The 22840-nt window shown below is 43.4% G+C and overlaps 1 protein-coding gene and 1 long non-coding RNA gene across 2 annotated transcripts in view; one reads left to right on the top strand and one right to left on the bottom strand.

Annotated features, from left to right (window-relative positions):
- The window catches only part of NCF1 (neutrophil cytosolic factor 1), a 28420-nt gene extending 24526 nt beyond the window's left edge, over window positions 1-3894 (top strand). The window contains exons 10-11 of the mRNA XM_040424827.1: window positions 1384-1520; window positions 3455-3894. Of these exons, the coding sequence (XP_040280761.1) occupies window positions 1384-1520; window positions 3455-3579 (262 nt within the window). The 3' untranslated portion in view covers window positions 3580-3894. The remainder of the gene's footprint in view (window positions 1-1383; window positions 1521-3454) is intronic.
- A 2030-nt stretch (window positions 3895-5924) lies between these two features.
- On the bottom strand, window positions 5925-6698 carry LOC120995559. The gene is made up of 2 exons (XR_005777626.1): window positions 6147-6698; window positions 5925-6109 (listed from the first exon to the last, which is right to left on the bottom strand). It is a non-coding gene; the product is annotated as an uncharacterized LOC120995559 (long non-coding RNA).
- Window positions 6699-22840: the final 16142 nt, after the last annotated feature.

Below are 22840 nucleotides of genomic sequence, written 5' to 3'. Positions count from 1 at the left end.
ATCACTGTCTGTAATATATCTTTACTACATCATCAGAGTCTGTATTATCCCTGTACTATGACATCACTGTCTATGTATTACACGTATTTCTGTACTGTGACATCATGGTCTGTATTAGACTGTGACGGCCTGCAAGAATTATCCCTTTACTGTGACATCACTATGTGCATTATCTCTATAGTGTGGCATTAATGTCTGTATTATCATTGTGCTATGACAGCGCTCCAAGAATTATCGCTTTACTGTGCGATTACTGTGTGCATTGTCTCTATACTGTGACATCACTGTCTGTATTATACCTTTACTGAAACATCAGTGTCTGTATTATCCCTGTACGGTGACCTCACTGTATTATCATTGTTTTGTTATATTACTGTATTATCTTTTTACTGTGACATCATTGTCTGTTTTTGTTCTATGTTGTGTTTTCAGCCATGGCAACGTGCACCCACGCACTGGGATGTGCTGACTGACCCCCTTTTTTTCTTTGCAGTTTTTGCTGGAGGGGTGGCTGACTCTATTTGGTTGTGCACTCCTGATCAGCCTGTTTGCCTCATAGGCTGATTTTAAGTATAGAGCTTAGTTTGCTCAGCATGCATGTTGGTACTTGTAGTCCCTGGATTCAATGGAGGCCATTTTGGCACCGAAAAGGATAAAAACCATAGGGGGCCCAGCATGCATGCGGAACCTACACCCCCTGAACTTCATGGTCGCTGTCATGGCACATAACAGGTTGAACTTAGTGTTAGGTTCCCATTTTACAGAGATCGCCTTGACGTGCGGCAGACGAGCTCAAATAATTTTGTACAAAATGATTTGCCAAGCATCTCTAATTTATAAGCATAGCATAAGCAATATAATTCATTTTTGTACTTTATTTGGTTTGCAGAGTGCTGTTGCATTGTATGTTTTTGTTCTATCATTGTCTGTAATAGTTATTCCTGTACTGTGATGGCACGGCAAGCATTATGCCTGTGTTATGACATCACTACGTGGATTATCCTTGTACTGTGACATCACGGTGTGCATTTTCCCTGTATTGTCAAATCACTGTGTGCATTAACCCTGTAGTGTGGCATCACTGGGTACCAAAATAATATTTACGTTTTCATTTCCAAGTTTTCCTATGGAGCTGTCTAATTACTTATTACACTCCTAGGGAAAAATGCCAACTTTTTTTATTGTAAAAATTCTAATAATTTGGTCTCTTTTTTATCATAAGATTCAACTTTTATCACAACCAGATACTACTTTACACAAATTTCACATTTTGGTGTAAATTAATGTCTCTGTTGTGTATGTGTATATGACATATATGTGCATGTATGCTTATTTTAAATGTTTTTAGTAAATAATATTCAAAAAAATTCATTTCTATTTCAGGAGAACAATCTCAAATGCTAATAGTATCCACAAGCAAAAACGTAAAGAAATTAGCCAAGACTCGTACAGAAGGAACAGCAAGAAGTATCTAAAACAGCGTCAATCTTTTACTGATGCTATGATATCTATGACCATTGGTAGGCACTCAAATTTCACTGAATTTTGCCCTTGCAGTATATACATATAAAGTTCTTTCAGTTTTACACGGGATAGGTCATCAATACTGATCAGTGGGGGTCTGACATACGGCCACCCACCAATCAACTCTTTTAAGAGGCTGCCTCTTTACAGCTTCACAAGAAAAAATACGTGTAAGATTTTTGGTCTATAGTGGTTTTGACCTTCTCAATTAATTTAAAATTACACAAGAAAGCGCCAGATCCCCACAAACATTAATAATAAAAAAATCAGTAAAATGTCGCAAATTTGCATTATAAAAAGCATCAAAGCTGTGAGCATTCCTACTCACTTCACTGAGGGGCTGTCAATCCGGCAAGCATTTGCCTAAGACAGTACCCCCCGGCCAAGGTCACTTAGAGAAAACACGGCAAATCTTGAATGGAGATGCAATATAAAATTTATTGATTCTTACTCACTTCACTGGGGGAATGTCAAACAAGTATGATATTGCAATACCTGAGACAATATCCCCCGGCCAGGTTCGCATATGATATATCAGAAGTTGAAGTCCGCACACATCCAGACCAGGCTCATCTTCAATTTCTTTATTCAATAGGGCTCAACGCGTTTCGGGGTGTACATATAAAACCCCTTCCTCAGGAGCAAAATATTAAAAGATTGTTTCATCTTTTGCTCCTGAGGAAGGGGTTTTATATGTACACCCCGAAACGCGTTGAGCCCTATTGAATAAAGAAATTGAAGAGGAGCCTGGTCTGGATGTGTGCGGACTTCAACTTCTGATATATCATATGCGAACCTGTCCGGGGGATATTGTCTCAGGTATTGCAATATCATACTTGTTTGACATTCCCCCAGTGAAGTGAGTAAGAATCAATAAATTTTATATTGCATCTCCATTCAAGATTTGCCGTGTTTTCTCTAAGTGACCTTGGCCGGGGGGTACTGTCTTAGGCAAATGCTTGCCGGATTGACAGCCCCTCAGTGAAGTGAGTAGGAATGCTCACAGCTTTGATGCTTTTTATAATGCAAATTTGCGACATTTTACTGATTTTTTTATTATTAATGTTTGTGGGGATCTGGCGCTTTCTTGTGTAATTTTAAATTAATTGAGAAGGTCAAAACCACTATAGACCAAAAATCTTACACGTATTTTTTCTTGTGATGATTTAAGCGTTTAGCCGGGTGCTAAAGCTACTTTCTAGCAGCCTCCCCTATTGCGGTTGTTTGTATTTTCTTTGTTTTTTTCTTTGAACAACAGTCCCATCACCGTTGACGCCCTGTGAGTAGGGATACCTTTTGTGCAAAGGTTCTCTAATCTCCTTCTTTTTTCTTCTTTTCTTCTTTTGTCTTTACAGCTTACCAGGCATAGTGCCATCCATTGCTTGGTATTGCAACTCAGGCCCATTCACTTGAATAGGACTTAGCTGCACATAGGCCATGTAATGGATGAATGTGACATCACAAGCCTAGAAAGGCCTCCATGAGTGCTACAGTCTCTTCAAACAGCTGATGGGCAGAGGTATTAGGAGTCAGACCTCCACCGATCAGATGTTGATGACCTATACTGAGGATGGGCCATCAATATTAGACACCTAGAAAGCCCCTTGAACATTGAGAAACACTTCAACCATTTTAACAGAGACTACAATTTAATACAACCACAAATTGTAGATAAGGCAATTTGTTCAGCAGTCTCCAGAATGGCTGAGCTACAGTGAGTGTAAGCACAGAACAACAGGAGAGCTAAACCTATACAATGCACGGCAAGTGGCCACATTATAGAATCCAAATGACATTTTTGTCTCTTACAAAATGTTTCAAAGTCAGCCTCGTCTTGGGAGTCATGTTCCAGAAAAGTGTTCTTCTGCATTCTTGATGTTGTTGAAGGCCATGTACAGTAACTATATGTACTGTTGTCTTTTATTTACAGAGGAACAAAAGGAGATGGAAAATACAGCTAAAGCTGAACCAGCAATCCCACCAAGACCCAGTAAAGAACTCATCCTCGACAAATGTTCAGAACATACAAAGAACAAGATCAAAACAGTCAATTAATAACATTAATGCTAGCAGAGCTAGTTGGGATTGACACTCAGCAGTGATAGAAAGAACAGTCGCTTCAGATAAAGTGAGGTTGATTAGAAATCTGATGTGAACTTTGTTTCATTTCTGTTTTCTTTATTTAAAGGGAACCTGTCACCTCCAAAAGTGATATAAAACTGTCAGCATTACCTTATAGCAGCCCCAATCTGTTATTGATTATGTGTGCGAGCCAGAAATTCCATAATCCATACTTGAGAAAAAACGCTCTTTTAATCTCCATGAGCGCTCAGTTTCCTGTGAGCTTCAAGTCAAGGGGGCAGCGGCCTCCTTGCTTCAAATCAAGCAAAGCCCGCCTCTTACCCATCCCCTCTTGACTGTGATTTACATATTTTCTATTCTTCAGGATCGCACAAGTCTGGCGCCTGCGCGGTGCGCCCCTTGTAACTACACAATCCCGTCTCGGGCTTCCGCAGTCAGCCTGGCATAATTTTCTCACTGCGCATGCGCTGGCTAGAATCAGCGTGCGCGCTTGCGCCGGTGAGGTATATTCACAGTGCGAGCGTGATCACTGGCTGCAGGAGCAGAAGAACTCAAGCCAGTGATCACGCTTGCGCTGTGAATATGCCTCGCCTGCGCGAGCGCGCACGCTGATTCTTGCCGGTGTGCGCACGCTGAATCTAGCCGGCGCATGCGCAGTGAGAAAATTATGCCAGGCTGACTGCGGGAGCCCGAGACGGGATTGTGCAGTCACAAGGGGCGCACCGCGCAGGCGCCGGACCTGCGCGATCCCAAGGAATAGAAAATATGTTAATCACAGTCAAGAGAGGACTGGTAAGAGGCGGGCTTTGCTTGATTTGAAGCAAGGAGGCCGCTGCCCCCTTGATTTTAAACTCACAGGAAACAGAGCGCTCATGGAGATTAAAAAAGCGTTTTTCTCAAGTATGGATTATCAAATTTCTGGCTCACACACAGGATCAATAACAGACTGGGGCTGCTATAAGGTAATGCTGACAGTTTTATATCACTTTTGGAGGTGACAGGTTCCCTCTAAGATTTTTAATTTTGTTTCTAAAGTATAGGCACCTTAAATTGAACTTTTTAGCAGGTTCATGCTGCCTTGACCATGGGCAGAATTAAATAATGGCAGACTAGTACAAAACATGCAATAGAATTGTGGAACAAGTGTTTAGGCACTTAAGACCTATTTCACCATTATAAAAATACCTTATTTATTCATATATTATATTAAAACAAGTATTATCCATAGAAAAGTGCACTTGTGATTCAAACAACACACATCACTTACAAATATGTAAAAAAAAAAAACACAAATGTAGCAATATACTGTATATGCTACCAGACAGAGTTACAAAATTGGCCCCGTGATAAGGAGAATCACAGACATCCTTTTAAGTCAGTTTAAACATTTGATATATAGTCCATCCATTTGTAATATTCCCACATAATAGAACAAAATGAAATCCATTAATACTGTTCAATCCCACAAACCTGTGACCCCAGAGGCCTGTGATGGGCTGCAACCTTTATGGGACAAAGCTGCTTCCTGTCTTGTGGTGATGAGAAACAGCCAGGAATGGAGCAGTAGCTTGACAGCGGACAGGTGAGAGGGGTTTTTATGTTCAGGTGCAAGGTTAGGACCCCAAGGGTTATCAGCTCTAAGGTGGGACAAGCCCTTTAAAGATTCATCTCCACATTTTAAAAGCCTTAACTTTTTACTTTTCTGTGAACGTAGCCATATAAGGGCTTGTTTTTTGTGGGATGAGTCTTCGGGTTGTTAGGATTATGACTATACCAAATGTATCCATTTTCTCTCCTTTTCAATTTTTTCACAATAAAAATACTAGGTTTTTGAAAACAATTAGTTTTTGTGTTGCGGCAATCAAAGACTCAAAGGGATAGATTTATCAAAACCGGTGTAAAGGAAAACTGGGTTAGTTGCCCATAGCAACTAGATTGATCATTTCATTTTCCAAAGGAGCTATGAAAAATGGAATCTGAATGGTTGCTATGGGCAGCAAAGCCAGTTTTCTTTTACACCAGTTTTGATAAATCTCCCCCATAATATTTTTATTTTTCCATTGACAACACTGCATCATTACTTTTTTTGTGTTCGACAAATAATACTTTAATTTGTGCCATTTTGGGAGTATATGCCACCTTTTGATCACTTTTTATTGTGTATTTTGAGAGGTGAACAAAAACAGCAGCCTTGGCAGCACTGGAAGCCAGTTGGGTCCTGGGCTTCCATAACATCTGGTTGGCACCCTATGTGGAACAATTTGTACTTTCATTTGTGCCATTTTAGGGGTACATAAGACCTTTTAATCACTTTTTATTGTGTATTTTTTATACAACCTTTTGATCACTTTTTATTGTGTATTTTTAGAGGTAGAATGAACAAAAACAGCAGCCTTGACAGCACTGGAAGCCAGTTGGGTCTCAGGCTACCATAACATTTGGTTGGCACCCTATGTGGGACAAATTGTACTTTCATTTGTGCCATTTTGAGGGTACATACAACCTTTTGAACACTTTATATTGTGTATTTTTTTTACGACCTTTTGATCACTTTTTAAATAAAAACCGCAGCCTCGACGGCACTGGAAGCCAGTTAGGTCCCAGGCTACCATAACATCTAGTTGGGATCCTATGTTTTTGTTGTGGGAGGTGATAGGATCAGAGGGGGAGCTTTCTCTGTTTTTCTAACCATTTAAATGCCACAGCCAATGCTGACAGAGGTTAGAAAGTGGGATTGGAGTCCTGGCAATTGGGTGGTTGGGTGGCAGCTGAATATTGCAAATGATGACTTATGCTAAGTACCTTACTGCCGAGAAATACTATTGTGGCGCAGGGTAGGAAGAGGTAAAACTGGCTTCTCTTAATCGCCTCCTCAGAGAAGAACATAGTTCATTGTTATTATGGACCCTGTCAGTATTTCATGCTGATTGTAGTTAGGGTAGCATGAACCTGCTGACAGGTTTCCTTTAAAAATGTCCAACACGGATTACGATGATATGCAATCTGTCAAAATCAAACTAAGGATGTATAGTGTCCATAAATATTAATGTTAACTATCTGTACATCATGATGCAATAAACATTTTTATTTTATAGAAATCCCTATCAGTCTTCATTATTCACTTAAAAATATAGACAACTTGTTTAGACACAATTGTAACTATTTATATTAAGCAGCAAGACAACACTGAAAATGTGCTACCATTTATAACAATTAGTATTCATCAGATGGTATGTGTAATAATAAATATAATATAGCTATATTATAGGGTTCCATTTCCATAGAACTTTGTTTCAAACTCTGTAAAACTCAGAAAATTTATATGCAATATACTGTGTGTATGTATATGTATATATATATATATATATATATATATATATATACACAGATACAGTACAGACCAAAAGTTTGGACACACCTTCTCATTCAAAGAGTTTTGACTATGAAAATTGTAGATTCACACTGAAGGCATCAAAACTATGAATTAACACATGTGGAATTATATGCATAACAAACAAGTGTGAAACGACTGAAAATATGTCATATTCTAGGTTCTTCAAAGTAGCCACCTTTTGCTTTGATTACTGCACACTCTTGGCATTCTCTTGATGAGCTTCAAGAGGTAGTCCCCTGAAATGGTTTTCACTTCACAGGTGTGCCCTGTCAGGTTTAATAATTGGGATTTCTTGCCTTATAAATGGGGTTGGGACCATCAGTTGCGTTGAGGAGAAGTCAGGTGGATACACAGCTGATAGTCCTACTGAATAGACTGTTAGAATTTGTATTATGGCAAGAAAAAAGCAGCTAAGTAAAGAAAAACGAGTGGCCATCATTACTTTAAGAAATTAAGGTCAGTCAGTCAGCCAAAAAATTGGGAAAACTTTGAAAGTAAGGGCTATTTGACCATGAAGGAGAGTGATGGGGTGCTGTGCCAGATGACCTGGCCTCCACAGTCACCGGACCTGAACCCAATCGAGATGGTTTGGGGTGAGCTGGACCGCAGAGTGAAGGCAAAAGGGCCAACAAGTGCTAAGCATCTCTGGGAACTCCTTCAAGACTGTTGGAAGACCATTTCAGGTGACTACCTCTTGAAGCTCATCAAGAGAATGCCAAGAATGTGCAAAGCAGTAATCAAAGCAAAAGGTGGCTACTTTGAAGAACCTAGAATATGACATATTTTCAGTTGTTTCACACTTGTTTGTTATGCATATATTCCACATGTGTTAATTCATAGTTTTGATGCCTTCATAGTCATGAAAATAAAGAAAACTCTTTGAATGAGAAGGTGTGTCCAAACTTTTGGTCTGTACTGTATATATATATATATATATCATTTCTGCTTTTAAGAAATGATTCTGTCATAGGTGGAAAGGAGCTTGTTTTCAATATTTGGTGGCTTTAATATCACAGGCTGCCTATCATGCTGGGGGCAGGTCTGTAATTCAGTCTCCTGTAGAATGTCTTTGGTAATGTATGCCAAAAGACACATCCATCTATTTGACTGAGCACCATGCATCCCCTGTTTGCAATCTGGTGCCATACTGAAGATGTATAGCATCTTTCTCCTCTGTCTTGCTGAACTGCGCGCTGCTGTATTATGGATCACTGAGATGCAGAACTGTAATACAGCACACACACACACAATTCTATTTGTCCATACTGAATCCATACAGGAGGCCTGAAATTTGAATCCCACAATTATTTCTTTCAGTTGCACAGTGGAGATCATACTCTTTGCCCTTTCCACACAATTCTTAAAATTGTGTAAGTTGTTTCCTTCTGTTATTACCTTGGAACAATTGGTCAACTGAGGATGTTGCTAACATCAGTAAATTCATTTCAGCCAGATGACTGCATAGGAACAAATGCTGATGAAATTAGTTATGCCAGAGGCACAAATAGTGGTCGGCTTTATGTAAGAAGAATGCACAAAGCACAATGCCATAATATTTGCATAAACCAGAATGTTGAAGAGTTCCAGTAACCTTCTTGTAACTGCAAGTTCTAGTCAAGCATAAAGGCTAGAATGGATACAGAGCAGGAAGTAATGCTTTGTATCTTTGCATGTTATTACAGCACTTCATAATACAGTGAACCTTCTCCAAATGACCACCTCTTTGAAAAGACCACACCTTATCCAGCCCAGAGTTGTTGTGACAGATTTTCATTTAGTTTACATCATATATTATGTATACAGAACATCATCTTCTTTGAGAAAACCACTTTACTATACCACTCTGGGTGCATGTCTCAAAGAGGGTTCACTGCATATAAAGTGGGCCCTGGGAGAGGGATTAAAAGTGGAAGGATTTGTACTACTCTCTCCCAATTTGCCAGCCACTCTTGAACCCTCCTCTAGGGGCCACTTTATATGCATTTAACCCAGGGGTTGACTGGGAACTTAAAGTGGCCCTGGAAAAAACCTAAAAGTGGCCAGAAGCAGAGTTACCTCTAAGCTGCACAGTCACATGGCAGCGCAGCTTCCTTAAAGGGGTTATTCCATGAATAATGTAAAAAATGAAAATCAGACATAATATAGAACATGAAACCCTCTTTCTAACAAAGCTAGAACCAGCCCTGTACCTCACATGGATCCAGAGATCTCCACATTCATTGCTCTGCTAGATTTATATCAAGCTGACAGCTAAAGGGGAGTGTCTTTTATGCTGCAGCTAAGGGGTATGTCTGTGCTCTACCTATCACAACTCAGAAGGCAACTGAATAATGAAACTGAGCATGTGCGGCCATCTCAGTGAGCAGGACAAAGAAATAAGAGAAAAACAAACAGCAGGTGGTGCTGTACAGATACTGTACATTTTGTTGAATAGCTCACTGGCTATGCAAAATTTTTAATTACATGCAAATACAAAAGTATTCAGATCCATGTGCTGGTTTGAAAACTGTAGAATATTTTTCATGGGACGACCCCTTTAATGTCCCTGCTCAGGGCCTCTGCAGGCCCGCTTACCACCGCAGCTTGGACTTTATGTAACAGTGTGCACCTGTTTCAAATTCTAGGGATGCCCTTCCTGGCAATACACACAATTTTCACTGTGTGCATTGCTGTGGTGGGCGGCCCTAGAACTCGGAACAGGCACACACCTTAATGCCCTCAAAGCTCTTAACGTCCTGATGTTAGCTAGTGTCAGGACGTTCCTGTGCAGAGCTCAAAGCTGGCCCTGCCTCCTTCCTCTTGCTGCACTGCTGCTACTGGAAGAAGAGGACACAAGTGCAGTGTGGCAAAAGAAAAAGAAGAAAGAGGGGACAGCGTCTTTTTAGACCTAAACCCTAGCCCCCAGTCCCCCTCCAACCATAGTTCCTGCCCTCTAGGAATATAATCATCAAGAAAGTGTTGGAGTCCGAGATCCTCAAATGCCAAGACACGTGATTGTAAATTTTCATGTGGAGTATGTTTCATGTCCGAGTATGTTTATGTTATAAATATATAGCATACACTGTGGCGCACAATATACAGTGTACCCCTACTCTGTGTAGAGGTTATACTATATATTGTACAGCATTGCGCAGGGGTTATATTGTCCGGGATGGTGTAGCCTCCATACATTTGCTGTATAGTATACATTATAATCCCTACACCATGCCGTGCAATATAAAGTATAGTTCATACATCATGCCGTGCAATATAAAGTATAGTTCATACATCATGCCGTACAATATAAAGTATAGTTCATACACCATGCTAAACAAAATACATTATAACCCATACACCATGTTATACAGTCAGGGGCGGATTGGGAACTTAAAGTGGCCCTGGAAAAAAAAATAAAAGTGGCCATATGTTGTAGTCGTGACTAAATTGATAGAAGACAGGGCAACATAAGTAGACAGGGCCTGCAATACCATAGTACAGCACAAAGTACCGCCGAAGCAGAATCAAATATCACAGTGCAGAACAAAATACTGCCGTCCTCTCAACAGTATTCAACTGTATCATCATCCTGAGGATGGTAATACAGTTGAGTTCAGGAGGGCACCTGTGGCCAATGAGCATCAGATCATTATGTACCTGGCCTGTGGCTATCAGAAATACTTGGGTGGCCCCCTGGGCATCGGCCCACCGGGAAATTTCCCTGTAGGGTCTATGGCCAATCCGACCCTGTATAAAGTCAGTGTTGGACTGGGGTGTCTAGGGCCCACCAGTTAAATTGATTTTAAGGGGCCACTGTATGTATACATTCAAATGTTCCCTACTCACACAGCAGCAAGATGCTACCAGGTGATTGATTATGGGGGTCCCCACAGTGAATTTGAGAAGGTGACTCCCTGGAAACGAGGATACTAGCTGCAAATCTGACATGTGTCACTTTATGTGGTAATAGCTTTGGAACAGTTTTATTTATCCAAGCCATTCTGAGATTGTTTTCTCATGATGCATTGCTCTTCATGATAAGTCATAAATTTGAGTCAATATACTTCACCTTTATTTATGAAAAAATCCCAAATTTACCCAAAATTTTGAAAAATGTGCAATTTTCTAAATTTCTATTTCTCTGCTTTTAACCTCTTGGGGGCATATGACGTACCGGTACGTCATGATGTCCTGGTACTTAAGGACACATGACGTACCGGTACATCATGTGTAGTTCCGATCACCGGCGGGCGGTGTTCGGAACAAGGTGCTTGCGGTTTGCGGCGGTGATCGGAGGTGCCATCGGGTCCCTGTGCGGCTGTAATGGGGACCCGATGGCATGGAAGGCAGCGCGATGCCTTCCTTAGGCATTGGCGCTGCCTTCCGGTGAAGAGCCTGTGAGATCCAGGTAAAGAATAGGAAAAAATAAAAAGTAGACATATTAGGTATCGCCGCGTCCGTATCGTCCGGCTCTATAAACATATTACATGACCTAACCCCTCAGCCCCTCAGATGAACACCGTAAAAAGTAAAAAATAAAAACTGTGCTAAATAAACCATTTTTTTCTCACGTTACATCACAAAAAGTACAACAGCAAGTGATCAAAAAGGCGTATGCCCACCAAAATAGTACCAATCTAACCGTCACCTCATCCCTTGAAAAATGAGCCCCTACCTAAGACAATCGCCCAAAACATAAAAAAAACTATGGCTCAGAATATGGAGACACTAAAACATAATTTTTTTTGTTTCAAAAAAGCTGTTATTGTGTAAAACTTAAGTAAATTAAAAAAAGTATACATATTAGGTATCGCCGTGTCCATAATAACCTGCTCTATAAAAATATCACATGACCTAACCCCTCAGGTGAACACCGTAAAAAATAAAACCCCCCATAAATAGTGGAAACCCCCCCATAAATGAGCCCATTGTAGAAACTACACCCCTCAGGTTACTAAAAAGTGATTTTACAAACTTTGTTAACTTTGTTAAATTTCACTTTTTGGGCAGATTTTCCATTTTAATCTATTTTTTTTCTTTAACACATCGAGGGTTAACAGCCAAACAAAACTCAATATTTATTACCCTGATACTGCCTCACTTTGCGGTTTATATTACTTCCTGGATGAAGTGTTCACTGCTGGAGGCTGCTGCTGTTGTTTACTCAGATAAGTGTTTTCATGTATTGTGTTTCCTTGCTGGCTTGAACCTAAGTGACCCTGACTCCTTCCGTATTAAGTGCAGGGAGCCGGTGGTCGTGTCCCCTCACTATTATAGGGTTTTCAGGTGTCACACAGTCTAGGTATGTGGGGATGCAATTGTCTATCATTGAGACCCTTGCATGGGCATAGCCAGGGCTGGGACAAGGTCCACCACCAACAGAGGCTGAGCTGCCCAAGTGCGCCCCCCCCCCTTGCCTGCGCCCAGGGCCGGTGCAAGGTTTTTTACCAACACAAGCGAACTTACATTTTGGCGTCCCCGACCCCCCCTTCCCTTTCAGCTCACCTGGGGGAAGGGGGGATGCGCCAAAATGTAGGTTCGTCCCATAAGACGCACCTAGGTTTTAGAGGAGGATAATAGGAAACAATATTTTTCATTCCACCTCAGGTCAGACCAGCCATCAGACCCCAGCTCACAGGCACAGCCCCAATGCCTCAGATCAGACCCCCATGTCAGCCATCAGCCCTCCATGTCATATTTCTCCCCGTCCATGGCACAGACAGACTACAGTCATTGTCTCTGGCCCATCATGTAACCCCATCCTCACCCATGTCACATTTCTCCCCCTCCATTTGATTGCTCTAACACCTAAAGAAATATTTTTTTTTTTTTAAAACCTGATGTTTCTCCAGATGATCTTATGCTAAAAGTAGTGGTAATAGAGTCTCAAAGGTCTATAGAAGCAGGTACACTATTTTTTACAAACCTTTGAGACTCTATTAACACTACTATCAACATCAGGTCATTTAGAGAAACAGCATCTTTTTTTAATTATGTTTTTACCTTTAGGTGTTAAAACATAACTTTCATTTGATTGCTGTAACACCTAAAGGAAAAATCTTTTTAAAAACCTGCTGTGTCTCTAGATGACTTTATGTTGATAGTAGTGTTAATAGAGTCTCAAAGATCTGTAAAAATAGGTGTGAAGGACTTTTATGCAATTGCCTATATGCTTCAGTTTGATTCTCTCCCTGCTATTTTGAGGACTATATTGTTCGGTTCCAAGTGTCAAGAATGAATGTATTCGTGTACTGGACAATGATGTTGAGATTATGTTTGTATGTGGGATAGAAAGTACTTGTGTGAAATTGTTAAGAATTGTAAATGTTCTGGCCAGCAGATAATTGAGCTGTGTGTATTGGTAAAACTCAATTGTCTAGCCTGGCCCAGAGGAGGAGTTTTAGGATAATTGAGCTGTGTGTATTCTTAAAACTCAATTATCTAGCCTGGCCCAGAGGAGGAGTTTTTGCTGCATAAATTGTGAGTTCTGTGTACCAGTAAATCAGTCTTGTTCCAGCATTAAGTTGACTCATGTGTGGATTATTCGGCGATTCCAGGGATATTCCTACTCGTGGAATATTGGGTGATTTTCTTTTATGGGAAGAAGGGAATGCTTGACGAGGATATTTTCTACTACCGTCACAATTGGTTGGCAGCAGCGGGATTTTCCCTTCTACTTTCCTTTACACCAGGATTCCAAGCAGACACTGGGAACAGTGAATGGAAGGCTGGTACACCCTGCTTAAAAGAAATACACTGAAAGAACTACTGGAAGTCCGTGGAAGGATTGCTAGCAACAAAACCAAGCGGGTCATTATAGCAGAAATTAATGGAGCTAGACCAGGAGAACTTGGTTGCAGCAACGCCAGCAGTACAAGAGATGGGGACACCAGTGATTCAGGAGGAGGAATCACCAGCCAACAAGGCAATGAGAGAGAAGCTAGCATGGTTCGGTCCGAACCCAACGGCGGATGTGGTGCTGAAAGTGATGAACCTGTTAGCGGAGGAGGCTAAACAAATAAGAGACGCAGAGCTACAGTTAAAATTGTCAGCAGTCCAACGAGCAGCCGCACATTCTCCAAACAGTGAGTACAGCACAGCAGACACAAGGAAGATTCCGTTTAGCGCTTTTAAAGCTTTTGATGAAAAAGACTGTGACATTGATAATTACCTGGCAGATTTTGAGCGACAATGTAACCTGCACCGAATAGATAGAGGAGAGTGGGTCGCAGTATTGTCAGGCAAACTGTCAGGCAAAGCTTCTGATGCTTTCCGGACCGTGCCAGAGCAGGAGATCCATAGCTACGCCAGGGTTAAAGAAGTGCTCCTGGCTCGTTATGCAGTAACCCCAGAGTCCTACCGACAAAAGTTCAGGGACTCACGCAAAACCACGAAAGACTCTTACGTGGAATGGGCATGCCAGTTATCCCTGTCGGCCTCTAACTGGGTCAACAGCAGCCAGGCCACCTCCGCAGAGGACATTTTACAACTAATGCTCCTGGAACAATTTTACAATCACATCCAGACGGATGTCAAAGACTGGGTGAGAGATCGCAGGCCCATGACTCTACCAGAGGCCGCTAAGTTGGCGGATGAATATGCGGATACTCGCCAGACGAACCCGGTCACACCACGGGTACAACCTCCACGACCAACGGTGCCCTCACACCCACCAGCCGCTAGATACCAACCTCCTAACAGACCGGTGACATCTAGCCCTCGCTATCCACGCCAGGAGGACAATGAACAACGCTGCTTCCGGTGCAAACAGCTGGGTCACTACAAGCAGAATTGCCCCATGGACAACAACACCAGGTCAAATTGGTCTCGACCTGGGTACCGCCCACCAGCAGCAGCCCATTGTGTAGACTCGGCTTGGGATCCCCAGGAACTGGGTCAGGAAGAACCATTGGGCACCCTTTACGAAGCCCTCATGGTACAATCTGTTATTACGGACAACAGGAAACACCATTGTCAGCTGGTCATGGTTAACGGAAAAACCGCCCGGGGATTAAGAGACAGTGGGGCAACCATCACGTTGGTACAAAGACACCTTATTAAGGCATCAGAGAAACCGGGGAAATCAATTGCTGTGAGAGTGGCAGGGGGGGCAGTATACCGTATTCCTACTGCACAGGTACACCTAGACTGGGGTGCGGGAGCTGGCAATGTTCATGTGGGCGTCATGAAAGACTTACCTTCTGAAGTCATCCTGGGCAACGACATTGGCCCCCTGACTTCGGCGTTCGCCTCTACCCCCGCTCAGGAGGCCCACGCAGTAACCACCAGAGCACAAAGTCGCGCTGCCGAGAGCCATCCGCTTCCTACTGAGACCCAGGTAAGCCAACCCAACCTATCCTTGACTGTAGAACCCCTACCCTGGGACACCCCAGAGGATTTTGGGCGGGAGGTGACCGGAGACCCTTCCCTCAGAAAGTATCGAGAGAAAGCCAGGAGGGGCCAAGGGGGGTTAGAGAAGGAGCAATTTATCTGGGAGGAAGGCCGCTTGTACAGGCTCACCGAGACCCGGGGTAATACACCAGGGCCTAAGCAAAAACGCCAGCTGGTAGTTCCCCGGAAATACCGCCAGGAGTTATTGAGGATTGGGCACGACGTACCCTTGGCAGGCCATTTGGGAATACGCAAGACAGGGTATCGGATAACCCAGAACTTCTTCTGGCCTGGGGTGTCCGACGACGTCAGGGCGTATTGTCAAACGTGCGAGGTATGCCAACGTATAGGTAAAAAGGGAGACCACCCAAAGGCTAAACTAGTTTCCATGCCCATTATTGAAGAACCGTTCACAAGGGTAGCCGTGGACATTATAGGGCCCCTGGCCCAACCTAGCCGTTCCGGCAAGCGGTATATACTCACCATAGTAGACTACGCCACCCGTTACCCCGAAGCGGTAGCTCTCTCTAACATACAGGCTGAGACCGTAGCAGAGGCCCTAGTTAAAGTATTTTCCCGAGTAGGCTTTCCCAAGGAGGTTCTGTCCGACCAAGGTACCCAATTTACGGCCGAGGTAACCCAGCAGATATGGAAAACCTGTGGAGTTAAATCCCTGACTAGCTCCCCATACCATCCCCAGACTAACGGCCTGTGCGAGCGCTTCAACGGAACGCTAAAGCAAATGTTGAAGTCGTTCACGGGGGCATACAAGGATTGGGAGCGATTCCTGCCACACCTTCTCTTTGCCTACCGAGAGGTACCGCAGGAATCGACCGGATTCTCACCCTTCGAACTTCTCTATGGGAGGCGGGTGAGGGGGCCCTTAGATCTCATCAAGGATCACTGGGAGGGGCAGACAGAGATTGAGGGGACCCCGGTTGTACCTTATGTCCTGGAGCTGAGGGACCGCATGGAGGAATTAGCCCAGACAGTGCGAGAGAACCTCCGGGCGGCCCAACAGCGCCAGAGGGTATGGTATGACCGACGGGCTAGGCACCGGAGCTTTCAGATAGGCCAAAAGGTCATGGTATTAAGGCCGGTCCGAACAGACAAGCTCCAGGCCGCCTGGCAGGGCCCCTATAAAGTTATAGGACAGATATGCGACACTACCTACACGATAGCCAGCTGCGAGGATGAAGATGTGAAACGAACCTTTCACATCAACATGCTCAAGGCCTATCAGGAACGGGCAGAGGAGGTAGCCGCTATCTGTGCACCAGCAGGAGAAGACACAGAGACCCTACCCCTTCCCGACCTATTGGGCAGTAACGAAGGGATGACCCAGATAAAGAAAGTCCAGCTAGGTGAACAGCTGGAGCCGCAAGAGCGGGATCAAGCTGTCCGCTTACTAGAAACAAAACAGGCCACATTCTCTCAGGAGCCTGGATACACACTCCTAGCCATACACAAGGTAGAGACTCCAGGACAGGCACCCCTGAGACAGCCTCCCTACCGTATCCCCGAAGCAGTCCGGGAAGGGATGCGGAAGGAGATAGATGAGATGCTTCGGCTAGGCGTAATCGAACCCTCAGAAAGTCCTTGGGCCTCGCCGGTAGTCTTAGTGCCAAAGAAGGATGGGACAACCCGCTTCTGTGTAGATTACCGGCGCCTCAATGACAAGACAGTTACAGACGCCTATCCGATGCCACGGATGGACGAGCTGCTTGACCGTATCTCTGCAGGGAAGTATCTGACCACAATAGACCTATGCAAGGGATATTGGCAGATTCCCCTAGCAGAAGATGCCATACCCAAGTCGGCCTTCATCACCCCGTTCGGCCTATACCAATTCCGGGTTATGCCGTTCGGGATGAAGAACGCCCCGGCCACCTTCCAACGGATGGTGGATCAGTTACTTAGGGGTCTCCAGAGCTTTGCATGCGCTTACCTGGATGACATCGCCATCCACAGCGATACCTGGGAAGCGCACCTAGAGCACATAGGGGTAGTATTAGATAGGATCAGGGGGGCCGGGCTGACCCTGAAACCCGACAAATGTCACTTGGGTATGGCGGAGGTACAATATTTGGGCCACCGAGTAGGATGTGGTAAGCAACGGCCGGAGCCGGCTAAGATCGAGGCCGTTGCCAATTGGCCCACTCCCCACACCAAGACACAAGTCATGGCTTTCTTAGGCACAGCCGGCTATTACAGACGCTTTGTACCCGACTATAGTGCCCTGGCCAAACCCCTGACCGACTTGACCAAAAAGAAGCTACCCAGACAAGTCCTGTGGTCCCCGGAATGCGAGGTGGCTTTCCAAGCACTAAAGACTGCTCTGGTTAATGCTCCGGTGTTGGTTACCCCAGATCCTAACAAAAGATTTATTGTCCATACAGACGCTTCAATGTTTGGACTGGGGGCAGTACTAAGCCAGATCGGGGAGGATGGAGGAGAGCACCCGGTGGCATACCTGAGTCGGAAGCTGTTGCCAAGGGAGGTCAGTTATGCCACCATTGAAAAAGAGTGTTTGGCCTTGGTATGGGCACTCAAAAAGCTCACACCTTACCTTTATGGCCGGGCGTTCACTCTCATCACCGATCACAACCCCTTGGTGTGGCTTAACCGGGTTTCAGGGGATAACGCCCGTTTGCTACGCTGGAGCTTGGCCTTACAGCCCTATGACTTTACGATTCATTATCGCCCAGGCAAGCAAAACGGGAATGCCGATGGATTGTCACGCCAAACGGATTTAACCTCGGACTAAAAGCTCTGAACCCGTCAACCCTACTGGACCAGGAAAGGTCCAACCGAGTTGCCGGAGCAGGGAGAAAAAGGGGGGCCATTGTGAAGGACTTTTATGCAATTGCCTATATGCTTCAGTTTGATTCTCTCCCTGCTATTTTGAGGACTATATTGTTCGGTTCCAAGTGTCAAGAATGAATGTATTCGTGTACTGGACAATGATGTTGAGATTATGTTTGTATGTGGGATAGAAAGTACTTGTGTGAAATTGTTAAGAATTGTAAATGTTCTGGCCAGCAGATAATTGAGCTGTGTGTATTGGTAAAACTCAATTGTCTAGCCTGGCCCAGAGGAGGAGTTTTAGGATAATTGAGCTGTGTGTATTCTTAAAACTCAATTATCTAGCCTGGCCCAGAGGAGGAGTTTTTGCTGCATAAATTGTGAGTTCTGTGTACCAGTAAATCAGTCTTGTTCCAGCATTAAGTTGACTCATGTGTGGATTATTCGGCGATTCCAGGGATATTCCTACTCGTGGAATATTGGGTGATTTTCTTTTATGGGAAGAAGGGAATGCTTGACGAGGATATTTTCTACTACCGTCACAATAGGGTAACTGCTTCTATAGACCTTTCAGACTCTATTACCACTGCTATCAACATAAGGTCATCTTGAGAAACAGCAGGTTTTTTATTTGATTTCCTTTAGGTGTTCAAGCAATCAAATAAGTTATGTTTTAACACCTAAAGGAAAAAAATAATTAAAAAAACTTGCTCTTTCTCTAGGTGACCTTATGTTAATAGTAGTGTTAATAGAGTCTCAAGGGTCTATAAAAGCAGTTACCCTATTTTTACAGACCTTTGAGACTCTATTAACACTACTATCAGCATAAGGTCATCTTCTAGAGAAACAGCAGGTTTTAAAAAAAATCCCTTTAGGTGTTAGAGTAAATTGCAATCAAATGAACGTTATGTGTTAAGATTAGGGTCAGAAGCAGACAAGCAGGGCTTTGTTTAGCCTCTTGGGTATTAGTTTTTACATTCATAAAGCTCCACATTGAGCTTCCAGCAGCAGACAGATGCCAGGGCACTTCTGTGGTCACCTCACCTGGGCACATGGTCTTTGCTCAGCAGAGTCCTGCCATACATGCTGGGAAGATGCTAGAATGGATTTGTTAGAAGGAGGTCTGTGACGTCACTGGTCACATGCTCCTTCATGGTCACATGATGCACTGTGAGAACGCAGGCTTCCTGTCTTCAAAGTTTACACCCTCCTGCTGTGTTCAGCTCCAGAGAGAAGGGGGTGTGAAAGGATGGACCAATGGCAGGGCAGCTAGCTGATACTGGCCAATCAGCAGCCTCCTGCTCCTATCTACAAGCGCAGCTTAGAGTGAACACTGGCTGGGGAGGGCGCCTGGCAGCGCTGCGCTGCTGGCAAGTAAGTGATAAAAAAAAAAGAAAAGAGGTTTGTTTTTCCGCCCACCCCAGCCTGCGCCCTGAGGCTGGAGCCTCCCCAGCCTCTGTGTCGGCCCGGCCCTGGGCATAGCAGTCAGGGAGAGCTCTTAGGGTTTTATAGGGCTCTCCTATATGCTCCTTAGTTTGGGATCAAGCCAGTCGGACGTTTATTTATAAGTTCCAGCTATCTGCCACATCATCCGTGACATTATAAACCGCCATAACCGTCTTAAGCATGGATCCGGTTTCAGCCTTGATTGACCGCATGCAAGGTATTTCGCTGGAGGTAGCAGATCTCCGTAAAACTGTGTCTCAGTTTCAGGTGACCGGTTCTGCTGGTATTCATGGAGTTTGTTCCGAGCCTAAGATCTCGCTTCCGGATACGTTCTCCGGGGGTAGTGAGAATTTTGTTCGCTTTAGAGAGGCTTGCAAAATCCATTTTCGCCTACTTCCCCATTCCTCTGGTGATGAGGAGCAGAGGGTGGGGATCATCATCTCGCTGCTCAGGGATAACGTTCAGTGTTGGGCCTTTTCGCTGCCGGTGGGGGCACGGCACCTCTGATCGGTGGATGAATTTTTTGTAGCCCTGGGGCAGATATATGATGACCCGGATCGTATTGCTCTGGCTGAATATAAACTGCGTCTTTTATGCCAGGGTAAACAGTCCGCAGAGATATATTCTTCTGAATTTCGGAGATGGGCAGCTGATACTGGTTGGAATGATGCTGCACTCCGAAGTCAATTTTGCCATGGTCTTTCGGAAATATTGAAAGATGCATTTGCTTTTCATGAGAGACCAGCCTCATTAGAATCTGCCATGTCTCTAGCTGTTCGTATTGACAGGCGTCTTAGAGAGAGAGAGGAGACTACTCTTTCCTGTCATATTCAGCCCAAGTACAGTGGGGCTGTCTCATTCAGTGCGCAGGGGTCTCAGTCTCTCTCAATCCCCACTGAGGAAGAGGCCATGCAGCTGGGTTTGCTTGCCTCTGATAGTAGAGGATTCAGCTCTCAGAGGAGGGTTTGTTTCTGTTGTGGGGGTATAAATCATTTGGCTAATGTTTGCCCCTCCAGGAGATTCATGGAGTTTTCTGAGGGTAATAAAAAAAAAAAATGATTTTTATGATTTTTAATTACTATATTACGTTTTTTGTGAGGCAAGGTAACCAAAAAATGTCTGTTTTGGCACCGTTTTTATTTTTTACAACATTCATCTGACAGGGTAAATCATGTGCTATTTTTATAGAGCAGGTTGTTACGGACGCAATGATATCAAATATGTCTACTTTCTTTGTTTGTTTGTTTTAGTTTTACATATAAAGCATTTTTGAAAAAAAAATATGTTTTTGTGTCTCCATTTTCTGAACGCCATTTATTTATTTTTTTCTGCCGATCGTCTTGTGCAGGGGCTCGTTTTTTGCAGGAAGAGTTGACGTTTTTATTGGTACCATTTTGCATAGCATAGTGTATGGATTATAATCCGCATCCGGATCCGTCTCACAAATGCTTTCAGTCACATCCAAATAGGCGGATCCGGCGGGCAGTTCCATCGGATCACACTGCCGCAAGTGTGAAAGTAGCCTTAAAGGGCCGATCATAAATCTGACTTGGCTAAAACTGACTTTAGCCATATGTGAAAGTGGAGTCAGCTGTCAGAGTAATGATAAATCTGTCCCATATATATATATATTTTTTGTTTTATTACTTTTGCATAATAAAAACATAAAAAAAAGAAAATGTTTTTGCATTACCACATCCCAAGACCCATTACTTTTTCTTTCTACAGAGCTTTGTGGGGGCTTTATTTTTTGTACGGCGACGTGTAGTTTTCATTGGCATTATTTTAGGGTACATAACACTTTTTTAATTGCTTTTTATTGCTTTTTTTGGGGTGAATGAGAAAAAAAACAGCATCTTTGGCATTCTTTTTTAACGGCATTCACCATGATGGATAATTCACACTATAAGGGTTGATGCACACGAACGTATATTCTTTCCATGTCCGTTCCGTATTTTTTGTGGACCGTATACGGAACCATTCATTTCAATGGGTCTGCAAATAAAGTAAGGTAATTCGTGTGCATTCCTGTCTGTATTTCCTTTCTGCAAAAAAATAGAACATGTCCTATCATTGTCCGCATTATGGACAAGGATAGTACTGGTTTATCCGTTCCGCAAAATACGGAATGCACGCGGATCTGTTTTTTGCGGACTGCAAAATACATACAGTTGTGTGCATGAGCCCTAATTGTGTAGTGCGGGTTGTTACAGACAGGAAGATACCAAATATGTGGAGGGCATTTTATTTTTGCATTTTTTTCCAATGAAAACCATTTATTAAATGGAAAAATGCAGTACAGTGTATTATACTGTCAGTACTGTCATGTGAGAGCTGGGTTCCTGCTCTCCACAGAACGGAGAAAGGTGGTGGCCTAGCGTAAGGCCAGTTAGTGATTGGTGGTCACTTTATTTGGTGGCTCCTCAGTACTCAGTAAGGGACTTTCCTTTGACCCGACGCAGCGCTTTAAGGATTTTTCCTGGGTAAAAGATTTTAATTTATTTATTCGTAAACTCAGATGGCATAAGTTCCTTAAGAACGCAGATAAGAGCCAGTGTCGGGACCTCGGAATTCCCCTCAATATGCTAGATGATGTGAGATTACTAAACAGTTTGTCCGAAATGGATAAGCGGAATGAGGGAAAAGGACCCTTCACCTCCTTGAAAGATAGAAGTAAAAAAAATGCCACCACCTGAGGGTATCTCATGTTTGGATGTGTTTCTCCAACTGGTTACCTCTGAGTTGTGTGAACTAGCATCCTCCGGAATGTCGAGCAATCTCTCCAGTAAGGAACGTGAAGCAATCTACTCTCTTAAAAACGATCATTCAGTTACAATTAAACCCTCAGATGGGGGGGGATACTGTTATCATGAATACAGAGGACTATTGCAAAATGTGACGACAGCTCCTAAATGATAAACAGAACTACGGTATACTTACTACCAATCCAACGATTCCTTACTTGGCAGAACTGCGCGATATTCTGATAGAGGCAAAATGCAATACGATTATCTCAGAAATGGAATTTGACTTCCTATATCCAAAATACCCAGTGGTCGCAACCTTTTATGGGCTCCCTAAAATTCATAAGGGTATAAATCCCCTAAAAGTACGACCAATAGTTTCAGGAGTAGGGAGTATTTGTCAAAAGCTGGGCAAATACATTGACTGTTTACTACCATTCGTGACATGCCTGCCCTCATATACACGCGATAGATGGTA

This window comes from Bufo bufo, chromosome 3, assembly GCF_905171765.1.
Source record: "Bufo bufo chromosome 3, aBufBuf1.1, whole genome shotgun sequence".
NCBI classification, from domain to species: Eukaryota; Metazoa; Chordata; class Amphibia; order Anura; family Bufonidae; genus Bufo; species Bufo bufo.
The sequence above is the reverse complement of the archived record's forward strand: the minus strand, read 5'-3'. Positions and strand labels throughout refer to the sequence as shown.